This window comes from Rhodamnia argentea, chromosome 7, assembly GCF_020921035.1.
Source record: "Rhodamnia argentea isolate NSW1041297 chromosome 7, ASM2092103v1, whole genome shotgun sequence".
Taxonomy (NCBI): Eukaryota; Viridiplantae; Streptophyta; class Magnoliopsida; order Myrtales; family Myrtaceae; genus Rhodamnia; species Rhodamnia argentea.
In genome coordinates this window covers 24,110,204-24,134,184 of record NC_063156.1, presented here as the reverse complement: position 1 = coordinate 24,134,184, position 23,981 = coordinate 24,110,204, and the positions used below count along the sequence as shown (strand labels likewise).

The 23,981-nt window shown below is 40.8% G+C and overlaps 4 protein-coding genes and 1 non-coding gene across 6 annotated transcripts; 3 read left to right on the top strand and 2 right to left on the bottom strand.

Annotated features, from left to right (window-relative positions):
- Window positions 1-47: 47 nt before the first annotated feature.
- LOC115734798 (pentatricopeptide repeat-containing protein At2g13600-like) lies at window positions 48-13,831 on the bottom strand. 2 transcript variants are annotated; one of them, XM_048282948.1, is made up of 2 exons: window positions 11,141-13,831; window positions 48-60 (listed from the first exon to the last, which is right to left on the bottom strand). In XM_048282948.1, exon 1 carries the CDS (start codon window positions 13,741-13,743, stop codon window positions 11,950-11,952), a length of 1,794 nt encoding a protein of 597 aa, XP_048138905.1. In that variant the 5' UTR covers window positions 13,744-13,831; the 3' UTR covers window positions 48-60; window positions 11,141-11,949. The 2 variants fall into 2 exon arrangements, with proteins under 2 accessions (XP_048138905.1, XP_030521590.1); XM_030665730.2 differs by lacking the exon at window positions 48-60 and having other exon boundaries at window positions 10,992-11,431; window positions 11,828-13,831.
- Window positions 949-5,983, top strand: LOC115734797 (dolichyl-diphosphooligosaccharide--protein glycosyltransferase subunit STT3B). The gene is made up of 6 exons (XM_030665729.2): window positions 949-2,147; window positions 2,617-3,153; window positions 3,543-3,997; window positions 4,474-4,596; window positions 5,064-5,123; window positions 5,475-5,983. The coding sequence occupies exons 1-6, from the start codon at window positions 1,215-1,217 to the stop codon at window positions 5,602-5,604; spliced, it is 2,238 nt and encodes a 745-aa protein (XP_030521589.2). The 5' UTR covers window positions 949-1,214; the 3' UTR covers window positions 5,605-5,983.
- Window positions 6,747-8,912, bottom strand: LOC115734802. The gene is made up of 4 exons (XM_030665738.2): window positions 8,558-8,912; window positions 7,800-7,930; window positions 7,464-7,537; window positions 6,747-7,345 (listed from the first exon to the last, which is right to left on the bottom strand). Exons 1-4 carry the CDS (start codon window positions 8,678-8,680, stop codon window positions 6,747-6,749), a joined length of 927 nt encoding a protein of 308 aa, XP_030521598.1. The 5' UTR covers window positions 8,681-8,912.
- A 75-nt stretch (window positions 13,832-13,906) lies between the features above and the next one.
- Window positions 13,907-13,979, top strand: TRNAF-GAA. Its single transcript has one exon. It is a non-coding gene; the product is annotated as a tRNA-Phe (tRNA).
- Window positions 13,980-14,003: 24 nt separating this feature from the next.
- LOC115734806 (protein BOLA1, chloroplastic) lies at window positions 14,004-14,763 on the top strand. The gene has a single exon (XM_030665743.2). It carries the CDS (start codon window positions 14,058-14,060, stop codon window positions 14,421-14,423), a length of 366 nt encoding a protein of 121 aa, XP_030521603.1. The 5' UTR covers window positions 14,004-14,057; the 3' UTR covers window positions 14,424-14,763.
- Window positions 14,764-23,981: the final 9,218 nt, after the last annotated feature.

Sequence of the window (23,981 nt, the reverse complement as noted above, 5' to 3'; positions counted from 1 at the left end):
GAGCTGCGACGTTACTCCGTACGTAATAAATGTGTATAGCATTTGTCTTTTACGCTCCTCCTCTTCACGCCTCATAGAATCCACCATTCTGGCGGCAGCCAATTATATTTGCAAGTACTGCCATAGACAATACGAAACTCTCGGGAAGATTGAGCTGCACTGACCCCATATCCCTCTGCTTTTCTTGAGTATAGTTCAACACACCTTGTCCCCTAGACACTCGGTAGGGAAATTGCAGAGGAGCCCGTTTGCCAATGGTCCAAAATTCTAGCTTTATAGTCTTCGAATATAAGAAACAAATTAGTTAGGTGCGACTAAGGATGATGTAGCTCCGAGTCGACACGATTTCGAAACGGATGTGAGCAACAACAGAAGCACCTCTAGTGGAGGAGTCGATTCTCGATCCGTGATTCTCCTTATTTGCGCTCGGAATGATTTCGGCACAAAAGATCGAGTCACAAATTTATTTTATACATAGAGTCCATTTGGCTAAAGAAACAAACTCCCTTTCCCGAAAATAAGTCTACTACGTTTCTCTAATCATTTTGATTAAAACTCTATGCTCTATTTATATCATGAACTTCTATTTTTTCATGTTATGACGGGATTTTTGGACTGATAGATGAGTTTAAAGTCAACAAGATTGGAGAGAGAATAAATTCTCGATTATAAGGATTCGTTTAGTGATAAAGATCAGAATAATAGTAGGTATTCATAATATGTTAAAAGGGACATAAAAGGAATATAGCCCGAATAAAAATATCTTAACAAGAGATTGAGATCAATCGGATAGAATTTCTCCACAAAAAAAAAAAAAAAAAAAAAGACACGGGCACAACAGGGTTTTGTTTACAAGAATACTAAACTAAGAAAACAGGATATCTTGAACTTGACGGGGAAGAAGGAAAACACCAACAAGTGACGTCGTATGACTCGCATCAACACTTCCATTCGCATTTTTGCATCCGATGAACATTCAGTTGGCTTCACTTTTGGATCTGCAGGGTTATCGCAAGACCACCTCCATTCGCAGTTGACTCTTGAGTCTGCTAGTAGGGTTCTCTCCCTCACTCCCATAAACCCTCCAGCCACTGGAATCCATACACCAACTTTCTTGAATTTTCCCGAGAAAAATTCAGTCTTGATGAAGAATTAACCCCACCCACACTCCCTTCTCCCTCTCCCTCTCTCTCTCTCTCTCGCAGTCTCTCGCCATGGTGGGCAAATCAGAACCCGTGAACGACTCTGTCAAATCGCACCCGACACCCCCACCATCCCCACTAAGCCCCAAATCCCCAGATCTGCTCTCCAATTACTTCTCCTTCAAGACCCTCAAGCTCAAGACCAAGCAGCAGGAGCTCCTGATCCGGGTCTCGATCCTATGCCTCGTCTACGTCCTAGCCTTCATGACCCGGTTGTTCAGCGTCCTCCGCTACGAGTCCATGATCCACGAGTTCGATCCTTACTTCAACTACAGGACCACCCTGTTCTTGACCGAGAAGGGCTTCTACGAATTCTGGAACTGGTTCGATAGCGAGAGCTGGTACCCGCTCGGCCGCATTATTGGCGGCACGCTCTACCCGGGTCTCATGGTTACTGCTGCTGCGTTGTATTGGGGCTTGAGGTTCCTGAGGTTTGCTGTCCATATCCGGGAAGTCTGCGTCCTGACCGCGCCCTTCTTCGCATCGAACACGACCGTCCTCGCCTACTTCTTCGGGAAGGAGATTTGGGACACGGGAGCGGGGCTTGTTGCCGCGGCGCTGATCGCGATTTGCCCCGGGTACATATCAAGGTCTGTTGCAGGGTCGTACGATAACGAGGGCGTGGCAATCTTCGCGCTGCTCCTGACGTTTTATCTGTTTGTGAAGGCAGTGAACACAGGTTCGCTAGCATGGGGGTTGGCCTCGGCTTTTGGCTACTTTTATATGGTTTCAGCTTGGGGTGGTTATGTGTTTATAATCAATTTGATCCCTCTTTATGTGCTGGTTTTGTTGATAACTGGCCGGTACTCGATGAGACTGTATGTGGCGTATAACTGTATGTATATTCTGGGGATGCTGCTCGCTATGCAAATTCGTTTTGTCGGGTTTCAGCATGTGCAGTCAGGAGAGCATATGGCGGCCATGGGCGTATTCTTCTTAATGCAGGTTCCTTCTTCTGTCGAATCTTCCCTTTGGTTTGTTGTTGAGCTTATACTTGTATTTTGCAGTTCATTCAAGATCCCGATAATGAAGTAGCAATCAATGTACTTGATTTTATCAATGTCTCTTACTGAAAAATATCACTAGTGTTTTCATTTTAGTTGGGAATAAATACTATAATCCTTGTTTCATACTTAAAATGACCGTCTTTGTTTAGACAGACAACATATTGAATCGCAGCGCAACAAAAAAACGTCTTTTATGGCTTTAACTCTACATAGAGCGGCAATTGTGCATTTTCCTTTCCATTTCCCCCTTCCCCCGCTTCTCTTCTTCAAAAAGCGAAGGTGTTCACATCCTTTGCATTTAGACAACACCAATTCAGAGTTGTCGTAGAAGAAAGTCTGTTTCTTATTCATATGAGTCAGGTCTTACTTTAGGTGAAGTTTCTTATAGAACCGAATTATTTGTGCAGGTGTTCTACTTCTTGGATTGGTTGAAGCACCTTCTAAGTGACACCAAGTTGTTTCAAGCCTTTCTGAGGATGACTGTGACCTCTGCTGTTGGTGTAGGTGCTGTGGCTCTGGGAGTTGGCACAGCATCTGGATATATCTCTCCATGGACAGGCCGTTTTTACTCCCTGCTTGATCCAACATATGCAAAGGACCACATACCTATTATAGCCTCTGTCTCTGAGCACCAGCCTACAGCATGGTCTTCTTTCATGTTTGACTTTCAGATTCTTCTCTTCCTCTTCCCAGCAGGTCTCTATTTCTGTTTCAAGAGGTTGTCAGATGCCACGATATTCATAGTTATGTATGGCCTTACGAGCATGTATTTTGCTGGTGTTATGGTTCGTTTGATTCTTGTTGCTACACCTGCTATGTGCCTCATAAGTGCGATTGCGGTGTCAGCCACCATAAAGAATTTGACCTTATTGTTAAGAGCAAAGACAAAGGCTCCCCAAAGTGTTTCCGGCAAAGGTGGAAGTAGCGGCAAGGCTTCTTCTAAGGTAACAAATCCTTTAGGCTAGTCCTTTGCCTTTTCTAATTGTTTGAGTGCCGAACTATTTCTTCAGGAACTCATGCGTAATCATCAGCTGGGAGTTTTCTTTGATCTAGGAACTAATCTGTGAGCAGTTAATTCCAAATGCATGTGTAGGTGAGCAACAAATCTCATGATGAGAGTTACTTAGTTCTCTTAATGGGCTACCAACTGAAATGGAGAATGATGCTAGCTTCAGTTTATTTGACTTTGCTGTTCTAGGCATTGGGGAGGGGGGTAGGGGAATTGGCAGCCTAAATTTTCTTTTTCATCTTTTTTGTTTTTGCATTACTGAAGAGGGTTTCTTGGTGATTTGTTTTGACGACTTTTGTGATTTATTTTCCTTTTCCGAAGCAGGGTTCACTTGATCAATCCCCGCCTTTTCAGAAAAATGGTGCTATTGTGCTGCTTTTTGGTGCTTTCTATTTGCTGAGCAAGTACGTTACCCACTGTACTTGGGTCACGTCTGAGGCATATTCTTCCCCTTCAATCGTGTTGGCCGCGAGGGGCGCTCATGGTAACCGGGTTATCTTTGATGACTACCGCGAGGCATACTTTTGGCTTCGCCAGAATACCCCTCCTGATGCTAAGGTGATGTCATGGTGGGATTATGGATATCAGATCACTGCAATGGGAAATAGAACTGTTATTGTTGACAATAACACCTGGAACAATACACATATCGCTACTGTTGGACGTGCAATGTCGTCTTATGAGGATGAGGCATATGAGATAATGAAGTCACTCGATGTGGACTATGTTTTAGTTGTGTTTGGTGGTGTTACTGGCTATTCTTCAGATGATATTAACAAGTAAGCCTTGACATCATCTCATCTTATTCAAACTATTGATGTAATTAATTGTGGAAAATTGTCCATAAGCCTGAAAATCGCTGTCTGATCTGAAGCTTCATATTTAAGATGACGATTAACAAAAGTTCACACTGAACAATCTTAGTAAATTTTGCTACAAAAGGTTTCTGTTGTTAAAACGGCAGCATACCATTGAGCTCTATGAGACTATTGGGTCTGTGGCTGCAAAACGTGGAATCCCTGAATGTGAGTACTTAAATGCTATAAAATGAAATTGATCGAGTTTGGGTACTTTGGTTTTGCTTCAACTCGGAGTGAGTACTAATGATTAAATAGATTGCTTTTTGAGAATTGATTGGATTTAGGCAATCATTTCCTAACACTTTTTTCTGTTCAAAATTTCAGATTCACACTTGAAATGAGTAATCTTCTCATAGTCTCTTCTGTTTGTTTGTTTTCTTCTTTTATTGTGCTAGATTTCTCTGGATGGTTAGAATTGGTGGTGGAGTTTTTCCTGTAATCAAGGAGCCTGATTACCTTGTTAATGGAGAATATCGTGTTGATAAAGGTGCAGCTCCCAAGATGTTGAATTGTCTCATGTAAGTTTCCTGGAATCTTTGCCCCGTGTTTGTATCCATCTCATGTAACGTCTTTCCACAACTCTGTCAAATAAAGTGAAGAATTTACTCGAAAAAGCCTAATTAAATTTTCTTTCATTATTTTAAGTGATGGAGTGTGCCTCAAACATTTCCGCTGTGATGGTACTGGATGATTCTTGTTATTGGTTGTATAATGAGAAGTCAGTTGTGTTTAATTTTGGCATTCGAGTTTTCTATTCTGTTAGTGATGAGATGGTTGAAAACTCAAGAGTGATCTAATGAGATTACTTGTTGGATTAGTTTCTTTATGGACCGATGTTTGATTAGGTTGAGTTGTAATTGCATCACTAATGAGATCTGAAAGTGACATGGATGCTTAACCTGTCTTATAGTTGAGTTCTCTTGGTAATCAATCATCACGATCCACTACCTTTAGTTAATATCATAATCCCCTTTATTTGTTGTAGGTACAAATTGTCCTACTACCGATTTGGAGAGGTGACAACAGAATATGGCAAACCTCCTGGGTAAGTTGAAGATCGTCCTTTTCTTCTCATTAGCTGCCGGAGATTCGTTTATCTTCTACAAGCACATGAAAATGCTTGAAAGCGTACATGTTGTAAACTCGGTAATCAATCATAGGTGGAACATCAAGCGTAGTCTTTTGTTTATAATTAAGGCTTAAGGCATGTTTCAAAAATAGAAAAGATGAAAAAGATTGTGGAGACTCTGTAACATTTTTGTGTTTTTGATTGGTCTTTGAATCCACCACCCCCTTAGGAGGCCTTTGTTGCTCTTTATATATGGTTGGGCATAAGCTTCGTTATGCTTCACTCTTGCCTATTAGACTAACCTTTAGTTTCTCTTTGTAATGTCAGGTATGATCGTGCAAGGGGGGTTGAAATTGGGAATAAGGATATAAAACTTGAATACCTGGAAGAGGCATTTACAACATCTAACTGGATAGTTAGAATTTACAAGGTCAAACCACCAAAGAACAGGTGGTGATATCCCTACTCCCTCTAGTCTTACCTTCCGTTCCGGACTCTCTTCTTCTTTTCTTTAGAGGACAGAAAAGCAATGGTAGGACTAGACTCTGAGATTTGAATCTTGGATTATAGTGATAGACATGGAGGCAAAGCGTGTAAGAGAATGTAGTGTTGGCACTACTTAATCCTGTTTCTCCCCCTTGGTAACTGCTCTTGCTTCTGAAAATGCCTTCATGGAGATTTTGTAATGCAGCGGATTTCATTTTCTGAGGCTTTGTGTTGAGTTTGGTGCATAAGATGTTGAGCTTTTGGCAGTGTAATTCTACCAACTTGCTGCATTGAATGGTCGTAACATGTTTCTACCGACTCTCTGCTATTATATTGGATCGTTTGGTGCAGCTGGTCTTCATGAAATAGCAATTATGCTTATCGAGCACAGGCTTCATTAGCAGAGTAACATCTTGTTCATGTGTTCCGTTTAGATTATCTACCCCTTGTAGGTTTTAGTTGCTGCAATTGCCTTATGGAAGAGTTGCCCTTCGAAGTAAGGAATCTTAGCTGAATAATCTGTCTAAGAAAATGCGAAGATAGTTGCAGGGTGAGCTAAAAGTATGTCACATGGTTGCTCTAGGCTGCAAATATTGTACTGGTTCTCGTATGACTGCCGTGCTCAAGCAATTGAGATTTGGAAATCCTGTGAACTTAGCAATAATCTTGGATGGTTTCACTGTAGTCTTTAAAGTTTTATATGGGAGATATAGGCAGATCTCTGCCTAGGCATGTTAATTCTTTACTCAACTATTTTGTCCGTCGTAATATGACAAAATAGTTGCCTGAAACTATAATTTATTGTTCAGTCTATGGAGATGTTGTTTGAACGTTTGAACATAGACCTGTCCTCTGAATTTGAAGTAGGCAATCATACAATTTTTGGCAAGCACTTCAGAGAAGCTGACACTTCTAGGAAGCAAGGAACATGTATCGATTGTAAAATTTCTTCATTTTGTTTTGTTTTTCAATCCACATTTTTTGCTCATTTGAATTTGCCAAAATTGGAGCTTTAGTTTCTCTAATCATCTTTTCTAGCATCTGTATAGCCAGGAAATAATCAATATATCAAACAGGTCGAGAATAGGTTGATCAATGTACATTTTATGTGCCCTAATCAAGGGCAGCTTTACTCCTCCATCCCGAAATCGTTGTCGGCAATGATAAGCCATCGAGAATTGGCCCCGTGAGGGATGCTGCTGAAAACAGTGGGATGTCTGGTTTCAAGCTCCACTTTGATGTTTGCCGAATTGATGAGGAATTGGTTTGAACTAAGCTCAATAAGCTCGAAGCTTTTCCTAATCGAGGATGTTCATTAGCAATTATGTCTTCTTGCGCTCCCGCTCGAGTTGAGTTTGTGCAGTTCGACTGTGCATCAGTGGTCAGTGATGTTCGGCTGGCTGACTTGGCTCTCAAAGCCAAATCCTTCCCTCTAGTTGCTAAGAAGCTACCGTTTCCGCCACTGTTTCCTTTTTTCAACAGCTTCCCTGGTGTGGCATTCGGGTAACCGGTCTCGGTTTCTTGACAACTCCTTGTAGGTTTTGTATTACATCCCTCACGTCCAGCATTTATGACATCAAAGATAGATGCGTAATCAACAATTGAACCATCCTCTGCCGGGAAACCGGTGTCCTTCTGTCGAAACTTTGAACTTGAATCAGAAGCCGGCGACTCTTGACCCTTCAGTCTTTTGCTGTGGATACAGCTAGTCCCTATACCAAAAACAGTCATTTCCTCACCTTCGGCTAATCCCTTAGGATTTGAGAGTTTTAACCCCGTTGTATCTTGAAGAGCTGATAAATGGAGAAGCTTTCTGTTGGGATGACTTACATTTAAATAGCTCCGATGACTTTGACGAATTGCAGTGGCCTGTACTTGATGATGCTTTTTCAGCACTTTTGTCCCTACAAGAAAGCAGAAACTCGAGATCATACTCACCAGGGATACGTAGCACAACTTCACAACTTCAAACTGTGCTTTTTAAGGTTTAGAAAAATGAGAGGATGTAAAAGATGGATCGCAATTGTTGCGCCATTGTTGTTAGCTTGAATCTACGGGCTCTGGGCATCTAAAGACGATCTCCAGCAGACATTCCTGCTCAACAAACATGCTGAACTAAAACTTATCCAGAGTCAAGAGATTAAGGATAACAGGTATGTAATTTACCCTGAAGAAGCAGCACCGCTAGGCAAAGAGGCTGAGGGAGGATGCCTTCCAGGTAAAGGTATCCGCAAGGTCTTCAAGGCGAAAATTTGAAAATCCGTGGCCAACCCGTTTACTCTCTTGATGTCGGCCACCTAAAAGGTATCAAATACGGACGTTAGGAGAGAGCGAAACGCGATGATTCTAGACATTCGTAAACTGCCATGCCCTGCTACTGGCATGGAAGAACTCGGCGGAAACTTTAAACCCTATTGATCAACATCTCTTGCCAAACACTGGTTAAAGAGATGGATGGTGCTCATGTCTCTTCCAGACCATGAGTAAGAAGGAAGGTACGAATCCTATTGACATATTCTGCATGATTTTCAGGACCAATAACACTGGATGGGTAATCCACATGAATCCGGAAATCTTGACACAAAAAAAAAAAAAAAGCTTGAATCAACTGGCCAAGTTTTTCGCTTTCGTTTTGCATCCGACATGTGAATACCGTACAATGCACGGTACAAACCGAAACGGACGGCCATGTTTGATCCGTGTGCTTATATGAAGCCAATCCACTGTAAGCCATTACTCATCATATGTTTCAATTGAATCGTGTTGCAGCAACCTAGACACCAGATGGAACTTGTTGCTTCCACATCCTTATGGTCCTTGTGAATTCTCCTTGAATCACCGGCGTCATCTTTACGCCCACCAGTGAACAAAACAGTTTTGAGGGAACAGATCAACCCAACCACTTGGAAGAAGAGAGAATTTACCTCGACGCCGTACTTGATGGCGATGCCGGCCAGTGTATCCATCTTGAACACTTGGTGCTCAATGTAGCCATAGCCGTTTGCAGTTCCTGAAACATGCCCACAACTTCTACTTGAAGGAGACATCTCCAGATATGAGTTTTCACCGGAAAGATTATAAAGAACTGTCGCGTCACAGAGAGAGAGAGAAGGATGAAGAACAGCTAGAAAATCGATTGATCAGAGGATGGCATTCATGTCATTCCTAGGTTGTAACTGTACTCGAATCTCGAACTACTAAGTTTATATTAAATGAAAGAATCATAGCACGACGATGACTCATAGAACATGATGCTTGAGTTTCAAGCAATTATATCACGAGCAAAGTTAGGTGTATCGAATGAAAATCATTGTTTTTCTTTATTTGGTTACTTAACATATCTTGTAAAAACGCTTTTTAACAGGATTCCAAATAAATTATAAGGATTTCTTTCCTCATAAAAAAAAGGGGTAGAAAACATGGAGACGCAGTGGAACAAACATGGGTTGCTTCACGTTTAGTTCGAGTCTTCTCATGTATACCCTTTTCTTTTTCGGAAAATTTGTTAAAAAAGCCCCGGACTTTTCGCATTTTTGTCGATTCAGTCATAAACTTTTTCACCTTTTGCCGATTCAATCGTATTGACCCAAAATCGTTGACGTGGACACTGGCCGTTCTACCTAACACCGCCGGTGCCGACGTGAATAATTTTTAATAATAGTTTAAATTATTGATAAAAAAATCTATTTTTGAATTTTTTTTTTTTTTTTTTGGTTCTTCCTTTAGAGTGGCCAAAAAATATTTTAGGACTGAATTGGTAAAAGCACGGAAGGTGTAGCACTTTTTTGACAACTTATTCTTCTTTTTCGGTCGAATTCTCATGTAGACTTTGAGGAGGGACATGAGCAGCTGGTACTTGTACATTGTTTCTTGTTTCTGTCGGAATTTTGACCACGACCCTCACTAATCTTATATTATAAAAATCACATGGCATGACTTATGGATGATTGCTAGGTCGCATCTTCTTTTCCCAAAAAAAAAAAGGAAAAAGAAGAATTATTCTTGAAATTCCACAAGCTTGAAATGCCGACTTCCGCTGCGAAGGACGAAGTATAGGTCAACTGGAGATCACGAATAATTGAATTTATTTTGGAGATTCCCTTTTCTTTTTTCTTTTTTTTCTTTCTTTCCTGCAATTTATTTGATCAAATGTAATCTAGGTCAAACCAGATTTGCTGTTGAGTGAACCATAAGCTCCGGAAAAGATTCACATCATAAGCTTCGTCAACCCTCTGATTTGGAGAGCTTCATATGCACTAAAGCCAGAAATAGTGTAAAATCAACTATCCTGAAAAAGGTTAATCATTGTCCGATTGCATCACTCACTTGAATATTAGCTCGCGTAGCGCTGCATCTATGAGAATGGTGAGGAGTTTTATCAGTTGGGATTGAAAATTACCAAAAAGAGTCTTAAATATATTATAATTATGTCAATTTAGTTCTAAACTTTCTTTTTATTTTGGCCAATTGAGTCTTAAACCTTTCGCATTTATGTCAGTTCGGTCCATCTGAGCAATTTGGGCAGGAAATCACCGACGTGACTGTGCCAATTGAAGTTAGAACTCTATTGCCCAAAAAAAAAAAAATTTAAAACTGAATTGACATAATTGTAATATATTTAATACTTTTTTGGTAATTCTTCCGTTGAAATTTTCCTACTTTAAGTGGTTGTGATACCCTGCTTTCTTCTTCATGCGTCCCCGCCCCCAACTCTTGAGAATGTGGAGAATCGAACTCCCCATCTCTCCCTTTCCAAATGGGAAGGGTGGCATCCCCAATAGTGAGGTTCATACACGTTAAGTGATGCATAATAGCTAATTAATTTTTGTAATATGGGCCATGCGAATTCGTTTTCGCAATAGTAGCACTTCGTAAAAAAGAAAATAGAACATCAGAGTGATTTGACTTCTGTACAAACTGACAAGCATGGGACCGCCAAGCTCAGCAATCAGCGGCCTCTCCGGAACGCGCTTGACTCTCACCGACACATGAGCGGACTACAGTGGAACACCAAAGTGTCCGTTGCCATTTTACTTTAAAATACCTGGTTTTGCTTCTATCTTGTGATGCTACTTGTGTTGCTGTAATTTGGTAGAACTGGGGTCACTCCGGCAAAACCCAATACATTTAATTGACGAGCGAAGTGAAGTCCTGTACTTCTCGAAAAAGAGAGCTGCGGATCGCGAAGAATTTGTCAAGCAAAAACGAGCAGGTATAGAGTTGTCAAATGTGGACATTAATGCAGACGGAGTAGTTCCAGTCAAGACGGAAGAACCACGAAGCATAAGATAATACAACCACTGTTCGACTCAAGATGATTATACTGAAAACCAGCGCAATATTGTATGCACATTAGAATGGCTAAGAATGATTGATGACTACTGAATAAAGCCTCAGTTAGAGTTGCTCTTACCCATTTCATTTGATGTCTTAGACACATGATCGAAAGTTCATGCACACACGCGCAGGAGGGAGAAAGTTTTACACTCTGTTGGATGAGCTTGGACTGCCTCCCATCTCAAGTCCAGCCGACTTATGCCCATTTCACTTGGTAATTGTTTCTCCTGAGTGTACCCAATTGCTCATATCTGCAAGTGTCTTTCAGCAAATTAATCAAGTAAACTTCAATCCACTGAAATAACATCGGCGAACTGCTTGTCTTCGCAACAGCACTAGCATCATCCTAGCAATCTTCTCCTTCAAACACCTGCTGGTGATTCTTTCCGTTCCTTCCTTGCACTGTTTTGGTATCTTCTGAGAGGCCACTTGTAGATGATATTGACAAAATCCCATGTCAACTGCAGAAATACAAACCAGATTTTGCACAGTGAAACATACTTGCAAAGAGATGCTTGTCATGGAGTATCTTGCTCTAATTCCTAAACATGGTGCTGAGCAATGATCATGACGTTGAAAACCCATGTGTTCATAATGGGCACAAAGATCAGACTAATCATCACGGTGAGAAGTAAGACAGTAAAAACTCAACCATCTAGGACCTGGAGCAATAGGCATACTGAGACTAGTATCTTAAACTAGCTTACTAGCTGTGCCAGACTACTAATGGGACTTTAAACAAGTCATATTTAATATCTCGTAACAGTTTATAACACTTAGCATACTGATCTATAGATTGGTCTTAGTATAATCAGAATTTCTCCTTGGAACTATCCTTGCTTAATTAAAATAATTACCATTCCTTCAATGCCATCACGTTGCTTCACTGCTAAATACTGTAATGCTCCATCAACAGGGCTTTAAGCCCAGTCAAACACCAACTAGGAGTTACAACCATCAGCCTCACCATTATTGTCATCTAGCCATCAGCTAAAGCTGGCGGTCCACCTTTCTCCTGAACGATCCAACTGGACCCAGGCAATTTCCTTACATCAGAAGTCTCCATTAGCTCTCTCATCATCCCAACCCCATCCCAGTTCCTCAAACCAGCAAACATATTTGATAGCAGCACGTACGTTGAAGGGTCTTTTCGGTCCAATTTCAATGCATGATCAGAAGCGCGCTTCGCAGTTTCCATATCCCCATGAAAGAGGGCAGCTCCAAGCAGCGTCTGCCAGATAAGCACCCCTGGTTGAAATGGCATGCTCAAAATCAATCCCTCGGCTTGTTTAATTTGTCCATTACGTCCAAGTAGATTAACCATACATGCATAGTGATCTTCTCTAGGGGAAATGCCATGATGCTGACTCATGGAGGAAAAATATTTCCACCCTTCATCGACAAACCCTCCCTGGGAACAGGCATCGAGAACACAAACAAAGGTGATGTCATTTGGCTGTGCTCCTTCTTCAATCATCTCATCAAAGAACTTTAGAGCCTCTCTAGCTTGACCATTTTGTGCGCATCCGATAATCATCGTTGTCCATGACACAACTGAATGCTCTCTCATGGATTGGAAAACACCTCGTGCAGCATCCACGCATCCACATTTCATGTACATATCAATCAGTGCATTTGCTGCACAGATATCAACATCGCTCCCTAGTTTAATCCTAACACCATGAATTTTCACCCCTTCTTCCAAAGAAGCAATGTTGGCACATGCATTTAGTGCAGTAGAAAGAGTAAATTCGTTTGGCAGTATCCCGGCTTTTCTCATTTCTGCAAAGACCTCAAGCGCTTTGCCCGGCTCTCCACACAATAGACAACCAGCAGCCATTTGGGTCCATGACAATACATTCCTCGAGCACATTTCTCCAAAAGCTCTAAATCCTTCATCTAATCTAAGGTTTTTCACGTACATACCTACCAAAGAATTCCCCACACAAATGTCACTTCCATGGCCACACTTAACAAGCTGTGCATGAACCTGCAATCCCATTTCAATATCGGAAAGAGAGGCCAATGCAGTGAGAACACTCGAAAAGGTATAGTGATTAGGCTTCACCTCTCCTTCACGGATCATACGGCCCCAAAACCAAGGAACTTCAGCATAAGACAACTCCAAGTATCCTGCCATGATAGCATTCCAAGACACAATATCCCTAAGCTGGCACTTCTCGAAAACTTCCATAGCCTCCAACAATCGACCATTCCTTATCAAGGCCGTTGAAAACGCATTGATCAAATACACATTCCATTCGAATCCCAACCTCACAACTTGCGCATAAACTTGGTGAGCCAAACCTGATTCCCTGAGCAAAGAACAAGCATGGAGCGTGCTCACGAGGGTGAACTCGTTAGGCCTCGCAGTCCCCTCGCGGTTCATGCGGCGAAACAAGGAAATGGCACCCTCGGGACGGCCCTGCTGCACGAAACCCGTGATGAGGGCCGACCAGGACACCACGTTCCGCTCGGGCATTTCTTCGAACAGCCGGAGACCGCTCTCGAGGCTGCCGCACTTGAGGTACGCGTTGAGCATCTGATTCTTGAGGAAGAGGGAAAAGGGTACCGACCCTTTGAGGAGTGGCGCGTGAATCGCTCTTCCATTGCGCAGGTCAGAGGTTCGAGCGCACTTGTGGATCTCGCGAGAGTAAAGCTCTTCTTCTTCCTCTGCCGCTGATTTTTGAAAATCGGTTGGTGGGAAAACTGCAGCGACGGTTGGATGGTTCGAAAGGGACCTCCGAGCGCGATGGAAGGTTGGGCCGAGCATGAGCGCTGGAATGTTTCATGTCAGCTTCACAGTTAAATTATCGGGCTATTAGAAGCCCCTTCACATGAAGCTCTGCAAATTTACACTCAACCTCGCCGTGAGCGGGTTGAATATGAACGATGATAACTTTTATATAATTTAACTTTCAATTGCCAACACACAGGCGGGGATAGCTCAGTTGGGAGAGCGTCAGACTGAAGATCTGAAGGTCGCGTGTTCGATCCACGCTCACCGCATTTTTGGCATTCCTCTTTTTCCATTTTTCCTTCGTCGAGGCATCTGAGAAGCGTCCTCCACGATCTTTGCCTCTTTTTATGCTCCCCGTTCGATCACATTCGCGCAGAGTGTTGGCTTCGCTTCGGGTTCGCATGGCTTCCAGAGCATCGAGCGCGATGCTATCGAGAGCCGGCAGGATCAGGTCCAAGCTCCAATCCTCGCTCGAAGCGAGCGTCTTGGACATTGAGGACGTCTCGCACCAGCACGCCGGCCACGCCGCTGTCGTTGAGAGCGGCGCCGCAGAGACCCACTTCAACGTCAAGATCGTGTCCTCCAAGTTCGAGGGGAAGAGCCTCGTGAGCCGCCACCGCTTGGTCTACGATGCTCTCGCCGACGAGCTCCGGTCGGGGCTCCACGCGCTCTCCATCGTGGCCAAGACGCCACAGGAAGTTGCCCCGAAGTAAATTATTAGGTACTGATGTCATTGTCTGTGATGGGATTGGTTGTTGGACTTGGAATCTTGAATTGTTAGAGATTGGGAGCACGTTGGCTGTTTGACGAATTGCCTGAACAGGACATAACTTGCAAATCCTCTTTAAATGGTATTGCATTGTGATTTATAGGTTGAATCGTCTGTTTTTGGCTGCTGTGACTTGTCTTTCAAGTCAAATGCATAGGTAAGCACTGTATAAGCAGTGTACTTTGTGAATGTGTAGTCCATGTATGCATGATTTTTAGCTAGCTTGAGTTCATAATGGTCCGAATTCTCACATGGGGGAATACAGTTAATGCAGCAGTCAATTACAACTGGTTACCAGTAGATTCAGTGAGAGAATAGCCGAGCCAAGTTCTCCCTCTTACTAATTCACCACCAGTTGTCTGTCAAAGACTGGCTTGCAAGTCTAAATATTCTAACCTTGCGACGCGGACATTCCAATTGTGCCTGACGAAAGGTTTTGTTAATTTCATCTAGCTGATGGACATTTGTCTTTGGTCCTAGCTTTCTGCTTAGATAGTTGTCATTTAACTGGTGAATAAAATATTGGCAATGGGGCATTAAGGACTGTATGAAATTTGGATTTACACTTCTTCGTAAATAGATTGACTTACATTTCTACCTATCTTTGGTCTATGACACATTGTTGAACTTGCCGGACCTTTAAACTTTATGCTGAAGATTTAATTGTTTGAAGCTCTCAAGAATTCTCGGATATACTACTAGTACTAGCAAGTGCATCAAACATGCAGTTATCGGTTCTATTCTTGCTATATGCTCTAGTAAAGAATCATTGTTTTAACTGAATAACCAAATACAATAGATCGACACACTTGTTAAGCATCTAAAGAAGTATTTCGGCAAGTAGTTGACGTGAATAATGTGGTGTCTGCACCAGCAGAATACTATGGCACCCATGAGCATTTTTTTTTTCTGTGTATTGTAGGGTGGCCTTTGTTGCCAAAAATTTTAGCTGTTGGGAAATGGGTTAATTATGTTATATGGAATATTTTTTAACAGTCTCTGTAATGTTTAAACCTGACCTTATCCATGGAACGAGTCAGAATATGGATTAAATCTCACACACAAAACCCAAGACAAAACACAAATACAAGAAATTAGTCAATAGGAAAATTAAAGGGTCTCGTAGAATTCCAACTCTTGACCTGTGCTCTTTTATCACAGTAGACAACAATTTTGGCAAAGTTGTAAGTTATCAGGATATGAGTCCTTATATATTTTTATCTTAACTCTTAACTCATGCTCTGTTTATGAGCTCGGCAGATTTGGTTACAATTTGATGTGAGCTTTAATCAGTAATGTATTCCCATGAGTCTTTTCTGGAGGTGCTCTGGTCTCGGTAAGCGCTCTCAAGCTTCAACCAACGGCTGCCTTCAAGCCTTTATGCCCCGAGTCATATCTGGCATTTGGTTGAAATGTATATGCTGTCCTCCCCTGCAGAATATCAAAAGGGAGGTTTTGAACCCTGAACATGGACCTGGCCACAATTATAGCCATTTAGCTATCTGTTGGTCTCAGAGCTTACTGGGCTACAAGACAGTATAAGACTGAGCCTTTACATTATTATGGCGTTACGTGAGTACCTGCAGTGTATGTGTCTCACCTAAGTAATAGTAAGTAAGTGCTTCCATCTTAAAGCACCTTGTTTGGGTCCACAAATGGTTATTATGCTGCTTGTGCTATTGTGGGCTGTTGATGTGGAATATCTATCATGGAAGCATTAGCACTTTGTCTAGAGGATGTCTGCTGCACTTAATTCCTCGTCCCATTAATTTACCTGGTTACAGTGTGGAATTCTGGTCTGAAGATTGACAATTAAGCCTTTCTGCATGCTTGCCATAACATTTACTTTAGCCTTTATGGATCATCTAAGATTAATCTGGCTGGAATGGCCCAAAAAATTTGAAGAAAGAAAAGAAAGACATTCTCATGTTAATCTGTTCCTTAATAACTATATGGCATTCCTTGAAGATTTTGAGAGTTCCCCAATATGTATAGGCAGTAGATGAAAGTTGTGAGATTGAAGTTTCAATTGTAGTAGTGGCTAGCTAAACTGCCAATATTGCCCATTTCCTCTAAAGAACTCTTGTACGATTTTCGAGGAAATTCAATGCTTCTTGGCAGTTTTTCCTGCACAAGGCTTATACATATTTGTTTCTCGAACGATCATTGATGCACCTGTGAGGTCAAAGGTTCTCACAATGGACGACATGAAAGATTGTTAGAGCTTTCTGCATAGATTGTAGATCATGACTGCTCAGTTGCTATAGGTGCAGGCTCTGTGGGAGCTTGTTATGATCTGCATGGCACTGTATTGGTAACAGTGGCAATGTGTTGTTCCTCCTCTATGTAACTAGTCTCTAACTTCTCCATCATACACCAATTGGAACTATTGCAATTGGCTGATGATCTGAAGTGTTTTTGAAAGTGATTATTTTGGCCACCATCGACGTTCTATAAGAACTGGGAAGTACTAAAGGAAATCATCTATCTTATGGCCATAAAACTTTTCCTGGCCATCTGTCTCAAATGCTTAGAAGGTGCGGCATTACACCTTTGCTCCGTGGAGCACAATAAGAAAAGCTTCTGAGGTTTTATCTTTTCCGCCCCATTCACCACCATCCAGAGTCACAAAAGTATTTTGTGCCAGATGACTAGTAGATGTCGAGATGATTGAATGAATTTATGTATCCCATTCTATTCTAGGACCTTCTGATTGCGGATGTGCCCTCGCCATGGAAGCTCAAAGCTAAAGTAGGTTCGTTGGACCTTGACAAAAGAAGTGAGATAATTGTGACATCTCGAATTTTCCCTATACTAGAAATAATTAAAGAGCAAAAGAAATTCTCTCGACCATTCTTTAAGGAATTTTTTATAAGTGGTTGTTCCGTAACTTCTCAAGAAAGTTGTTTAAAAAATTTTCAAGAAAGCTATTACTTAACTTATTTGGGAAGTTTTTTGAAAAATTGTATTAGAAAATATAATATGAAGAAATAGTTCTTGAATTGATATTAAGTCAATGGTAAGTCAATTTTTTAAAATATTAGATTAACGTCACTTTCAAGTAATAAGATAAGATCAATGTCACTTTCAAGTAATTAAAGATAAGATAAGATCAACGTCGCTTTCAAATAATAGGATAAGATTAATGTCACTTTTAAGTAATTAATGATATGATAAGATCAATGTCGCATTCAAATAATTAATGTTAGGAAACTCCTATAAATAGGGGTACGATTTCTTCATTCTATCATCCACCAATTCCTTTTACCTTACATACTATCCCTCTTCCTTTTTACTCCCCCTTCTCCCTCACTCCGACTTTCCACTCTCGACCACCCCATCGACACCATCGCCTTGTGCCGCCGCCACCGTCACACCACTTCTCATCTTGTTTCCTTGTTGCTTAACGTAGGGAACCATAATTCGGGTACCAGGTAAATGAGATTACTAGATGTAACGCAAGAACGTCTGTTTGTTACTTAAATGAAGTATTGCATTAGATTGACATGAATTGTATGCATCTTGTGTGCAATGCGAGTATTATTGCATTAAGCCATGACAATATTTTCTTGCATTAAAATGATTTGATGTATGCACCTGCAAGAACGTGTTTGTGCAGATCATCCGAGGAACGATGTATGGCCCGGATAGGCAAACGTTCTCTTAAAGTCTTAAGGGTTCATATTGTTGGTATATTGAGCCGTCATTCCCATGAAGATGATTATGCAAGACATTTACCGTTAGGTAACGTTGAACCCACAAGTGAGCATTTCCGGGATACGACTTACTAACTATGGCCCAGATAGGCAAATGTTTATGGCCTAGATACGCTCAAAAGTTGGCGAGCCTAGAATGGCCATTTGATATGATTTGCATGGATTGATGTATTCATGGCATTCGAACAAAAGTTATGTGATAGATTCCATGCATTTGATGATTTACAAAATGCTCATATTTACAATAAATCACATGATAGCTTTGTTGAGTATAAAGCTAATATTCCCGCCTTAAGCATAGTAATTTCATTTATTGGGCTGCTCGCTCATCCCTTTGTTCTTTTTCAGGAAATTGATGGACCCACTACGAGCTCCTTTGTTTGGCCAGTCCACCCATATGCATATGTACCAGAGTGATGCTGTCAATGTGGAGTCTTGAGATGTGGGTGATAGTAGCTAAGAGTGATATAGAGTATGAGAGTGAGTAGTTAACATCTTTCGTATTTTAGAGTAATAAATGGGAGGTTAGATGATGATGTAAGACATATTAATGCATATATAAGATTATGTGTATTTATGTATGGAGTTTGCTATGTCTGCTATTTCAATACGCCCACCATTAGAAATAAAGGTTGGCAGAAAATAAGAAAAACGGTTAAAGAAAAATATAAACAGGATGATAAGGGGAAATGTCTTAGGATCGTTACAATAACAATCTACGTCATGTACTTTGCTGTCTTACATTCCGAATGCAAATAGTGCTTTCGCTTTGGGAAAAGCTCATGGAAGTGGAGGAAATATGGATTCACAAATCCGAGAGAGAGAGATAGAGAGAGAGAGAGAGAGAGAGAGAGAGATGCATCGTCTTCCAATATCGACCCATCGTCTTTAAATGGAAGCCCAACAAAAGAAATCAAGATGAATTGAGTAGTGTTTCTTCTTGGTTTTTTTTAATCTACATATTCAGTTCTGAACCACAAGAGAACAGAGTATAATATTTGCTGGGTTTGGACAATTTGGCCACCTTGCCTTTAGTTGTGGAGGCAGCTTTATCATTGCATCATTGTTTTCTCCTTTTTTCTGGTATGAAATATCGCCCAATTATTTCAAGATTCATGACATGACATCTCAACAGTTCAGTGTGTTCTGACTTGTATCCCTAACACTGTACGTGGCATTTAGAACAAAGGGTAAACGAGTCACGGTTCTAAAGATAAAGAGAATGATTCTATCTCTATGGTTTTGGTCTCACTCTCAGATATTTGGGCTCTCAGTCAACTGATGATTTTGTCCACTCTTTTATACGTGAACTCATACGGCGTAATTCTCAGAAAAAAAAAAAGAAAATATGAAAACATTATTGTTTCAATTTTTTCGGTTTCTGTTGTGATGCCCAAAATAAGTTTTCTAGTTTCTTTTTCTCTTTTATAGTTGATGAAATCATAAGAATTATGATTGCCAACCTAATGATGACACTAAATTCTTCAAAATGGGAAGTTTTATCGAGTTAATTTATTGGTGGAGAACTTTGGCAATATTTAAATAGGCCAGATGCATAATTCAGCAAAGATACAAGTGAAACTTGACCTGAGGTTCTGGAAAACATTTCTTTAAAAGCACTTTGGCAATTATAAAAGACCCAGGAGAGTTCAGTGAAGTAACAATTGTCTCAAAGATGGAATGGGACAGGTGCTCTTTCTCATTTTTTTAGTGAAGACACCAGTGAAACTTGAGTTGCACTTCTTTCTAATACCATGTCCATGAAATACCTTCTAATTGTTAGATTAGAGCTAGTGTTACAACATCATCTTCCTTGTTTGAACTCCTTTAGAACATAGCAGAATACCAGTCCTTGTCAACAGCCCAGCAGTGCCCATGTGACTGTGGGTTGGTGTTTGAATGAAAGTAGGGTTCCTTTACTCTAATAATGTTCATTTTCTTATTGAGATGGAGACGGATGAACCGGAGCCCCATTTGATTTAAAATAAAGCGCCAACTTTGATATTTCCATTCTCATCTGTTCTTTTATATAATTCGCCCTTTTTCTGGTTGATCTTTTGGTGCCACCCGTCGCCACTTCAAGCTTCGCCTCGCGAATCTAAGAAGAGCATGGACAAATAATTGTGAATCGACATAATAGAAATTATGTCGAGAGAATTAATCATTGTAGGACCCCATTTGTTCTTTTATTGTTCTTTTTCTTTCTTCCTCTCCCCCCAAAAAAAGCTCTATTCTATGATAGCAGATGCTCTTCCATGGAAGTGCAGGGTGGGTTTGGTTTAGCATTTGGTTCAGCATTTGAGATGAGTTTTGGGAAAATGAAAATGCCTTCAACCTAAAGGGATTTAGGAAAATGCTAATTGCGTTTGGTAAAATCTCATTTGAAAATGGATTTTGGGTTGAATGATGTTTGGTAAAAACAATATTCCAAAGGCACTTTGAATGCAAATTTTTAATTTTTAATTAAAAAATTACCCATTGTCGGACCGGCTGTTAAATATGTCTTGAATTTTATGTACTCAGTCCAGTTTATCACTTGATCCGACATATTTTTTTGTGCAGCCTAAAAGTGGAAAAAAAATTGAGATTTAGTTCGTGACGCGGAGAGTTTGGCCAATAGTGGTATGAGCAGATTTCTATGGAGGTTCGGGGGCAACGCCCTCGAGAAATTTTTTTGGGCTCTATTTATACTACGGCTAGGGTTTTTTCATTATGATTGAGAATTTTCCTTACGTGAGAGACTTGTGAGTCGTGTGCTTTTGTTCAGTCAATAAAACCGACTTCTGTAATTTGTACTCTATTTGATTATAGTGGAATCTTGTTTTGCCTCGCCCATGGACGTAGATCACCTTGATCGAACCACGTAAATCCTTGTGTTCTGTGTTTGCTTTTCGCATTTGTTACAATATTGGCGAAGAAGATAAAAAGTAAAAAGGGGGGCAAAACCGAAAATATAAGGAATTGATGAAGTTAGTTTTGGAAGGAAAAAAATCTTTTAGCATTGCCAAATGCTGAAAGCCTAATGCTGGTTATTTGGCTTTCAACTTTCCCAAGGCCAACACTTGGTCAAATGCTGGTTTAAAACTAAACCAAATGCTTTAGTATTCTCCCAATGGACTTTGGGGGCTGAAAGCCCCTTGAAAATGCTGAATCAAATCCACCCGCAATAACTAATAGTTGCATTTTGCTTCCTTTCCTATTCTTTTGTGTTTTTTCCTCTCCTCCCTCTTGGGTTCCACCAATTTCAAATGGCCTTTGTACTTTACTGTTCTTGGATGCCTTTTCCTTTTGGTACGGTCTTGATGATAGAGCGTTAGATTCTATTGCAATTTATGAGAAGATTTAGCAGCACTAGGAATACAATATGACAATAACAAACCCTCTTGATCATTGTCTTGGGCATTGCGTAGGAAAAGTTAGTCAAAGACCATTGCTTTGGTGTCCAAGATGAAGATAAAGAAGACAGAAGAAGGAAGAGCATAAAGAGGGATATTCCCTCTTAAGGCCCTTACAAGCGGCTAGAACCCTCATTAGGAAAAAGGGATAGCATATCAAGTAATCAACATCTTCAAGTCGATGAATTTTTTTTTAAACAATGGTCATTTGGCAGATTGTAGTTTGAAGCTACATTGACAGTATAACAGCTGAAGATACTTTACCGTCCGGAGAAATAAAATTATCGGTCAGTGTCCTCACATGCATCAACCAATTCCAAAATGAACAAAACCACTGTTATCGGCGCATGCAATTTTTCCTCTTTCCTTTCGGACGGCTCACTGTGATGAACAATTCATCAGTATGAGTGGTCAATTCCGCGTGTTATCAAGAATCGCACAAACAACCTAATAAAACATTCGAGTGGTGTTGGGGATTAGCAAAGAGATATATGGAAAGAGACGGATGCTTATGTTGAATGACTAACAATTATCAAAGTCTGGAGGGTCCCTTATCGGCTAATCTATGCCTTCTGCACATGGTTTCAAGTATCTACTGCCTCTACAAAAACTCTTTCTTAACTTGTCATCTTCTCTCATTGTTTTGTCTTGAGTTCTTGAGAGATGCTTCTTTAGCTCATCCACCCACAATTTATTAAGTACGTGGTGCAACCTAAACCTTTTTCCATCTTATCTTTTCCTAGATATCTTCTGTATTCCATTTCTCTACAAAAACTATTCGGAATCAGCCGATGCTGGCTGTCTCTTTCGCCGCTTCCCATAAAGATTTCGAAGGTGCTCATGATTCTCCACCAAGACATCTTTCCCATTTGTTTAAAAGCACACACAAAGGTAAAAGAACGGAAGTTTAATAGTAAGAAGCTTTGGTTCTGCATTGTTTATGCAGATTTTCATCGTTTAATTCCAAGAAGCCGTGAGCAAAGACCGTCTAGAAACCAAGACCATAGACAAGCCCTGGTTGATTCTTCTCCTGGCAACAAGCAAAGACCTGGAGGTGTCAGAAACTGTCCAGTTTAAAGTAGACCAAGCTAGTTCATGATGAGGGGGAAAAAATCTGATTTTTAATTCACAGAACACAGTCACAGCCAGAGGTCAATGGGATTGAAGGAATCACTGTCCTTCGGGATTGTTAAGTTTTTGGGTATCTATCTGCGAAAATCATGATCAACTTATCACCACATGCCTCTTAATGCTTATACTCTTTTTACAGCCACAGTTTTTGATAAAAGCCCCCAGCTTTCAATTTCCCTTTCCTTCAAAACCTCATCCCTCCACAGTTCTTAGCTCAACGTGCCTGTTGTTTCTCATTCTAGAAGCTATCAATTTCATGCTTCATTCTTTCTAGTTGCACTATGCATATGGCTTTCGATCTCTTCGATCCGCAAATTGCTCAATTCATTACTTATCATTCCAAAACTACCTGCCTTACCAATTTTATGCGGAAACCTATCTAAAAGAAACTTAACCCGATTGGCCTTATCGCCTGTGCCAACCCACAAGAAATATCCATGTCGTAACCCCATGGTCGAGGGATGATGCCGTTGGTGTTTGTGCTTGCATCTTATTAATTCGTGCTAGTTTCGCTTTCTATGGTATCTTGCGGGTAGCATTGTGCTATGTACTGTTTGATCTTTCTACAGTCCTTGAGATTGACATGCATATGAAATTTGAAGCACACCATGGCATCATATGAACTTGTACACCCAAAGCTTTTCCCTTTCTTGATGAGGAAAGATGGGCCACAAATCTCATGGGCATTTGAATTTGCACTTGTATGCGTGAAATGGGTTTCAAGAGAAGCAATTCAACTTGTGTGCAAGATTCAATCAAACCTTCCATAGTGCTCAAGCCAAAGGAGCCATGGATGAGTACTAGAAAAAGAGGTGCAAAGGTGCACTAGGAAAAAGTTTTGCATACGTACAAATTATGCGAATCATAGAGGAAATGGGGTTCACGAAATGATGACAGAAGGGACCCAATCAATTCCATTGACCCACACTTCACAATCCATAGCTTAGCTTGGCAGCAAAGCGTGAACCGCCCCAGCAAAAAATGGCGCACTAACCTTCAAATTCAAGCAAGTACAAACTACAAAGCATGCCCTCGTGCCAATTCAGGCCAATCTAAATGACCCCATGCAGCAACAAAATAAAAGGGAATCTCAACATGCTAGATACCCTTTTGAAATGACCCTTCCTACTATGAAAAAAAAAAAAGAGATTTTCCCCAAAAAAAATGGGGAAAAAAAGAAGCAAAAATTGGTAGATTTTAGAGCGCCGTCAGGTGGAGCCACCACCCCACTACCGCCACCAATCTTGGACTGCAGTGGGT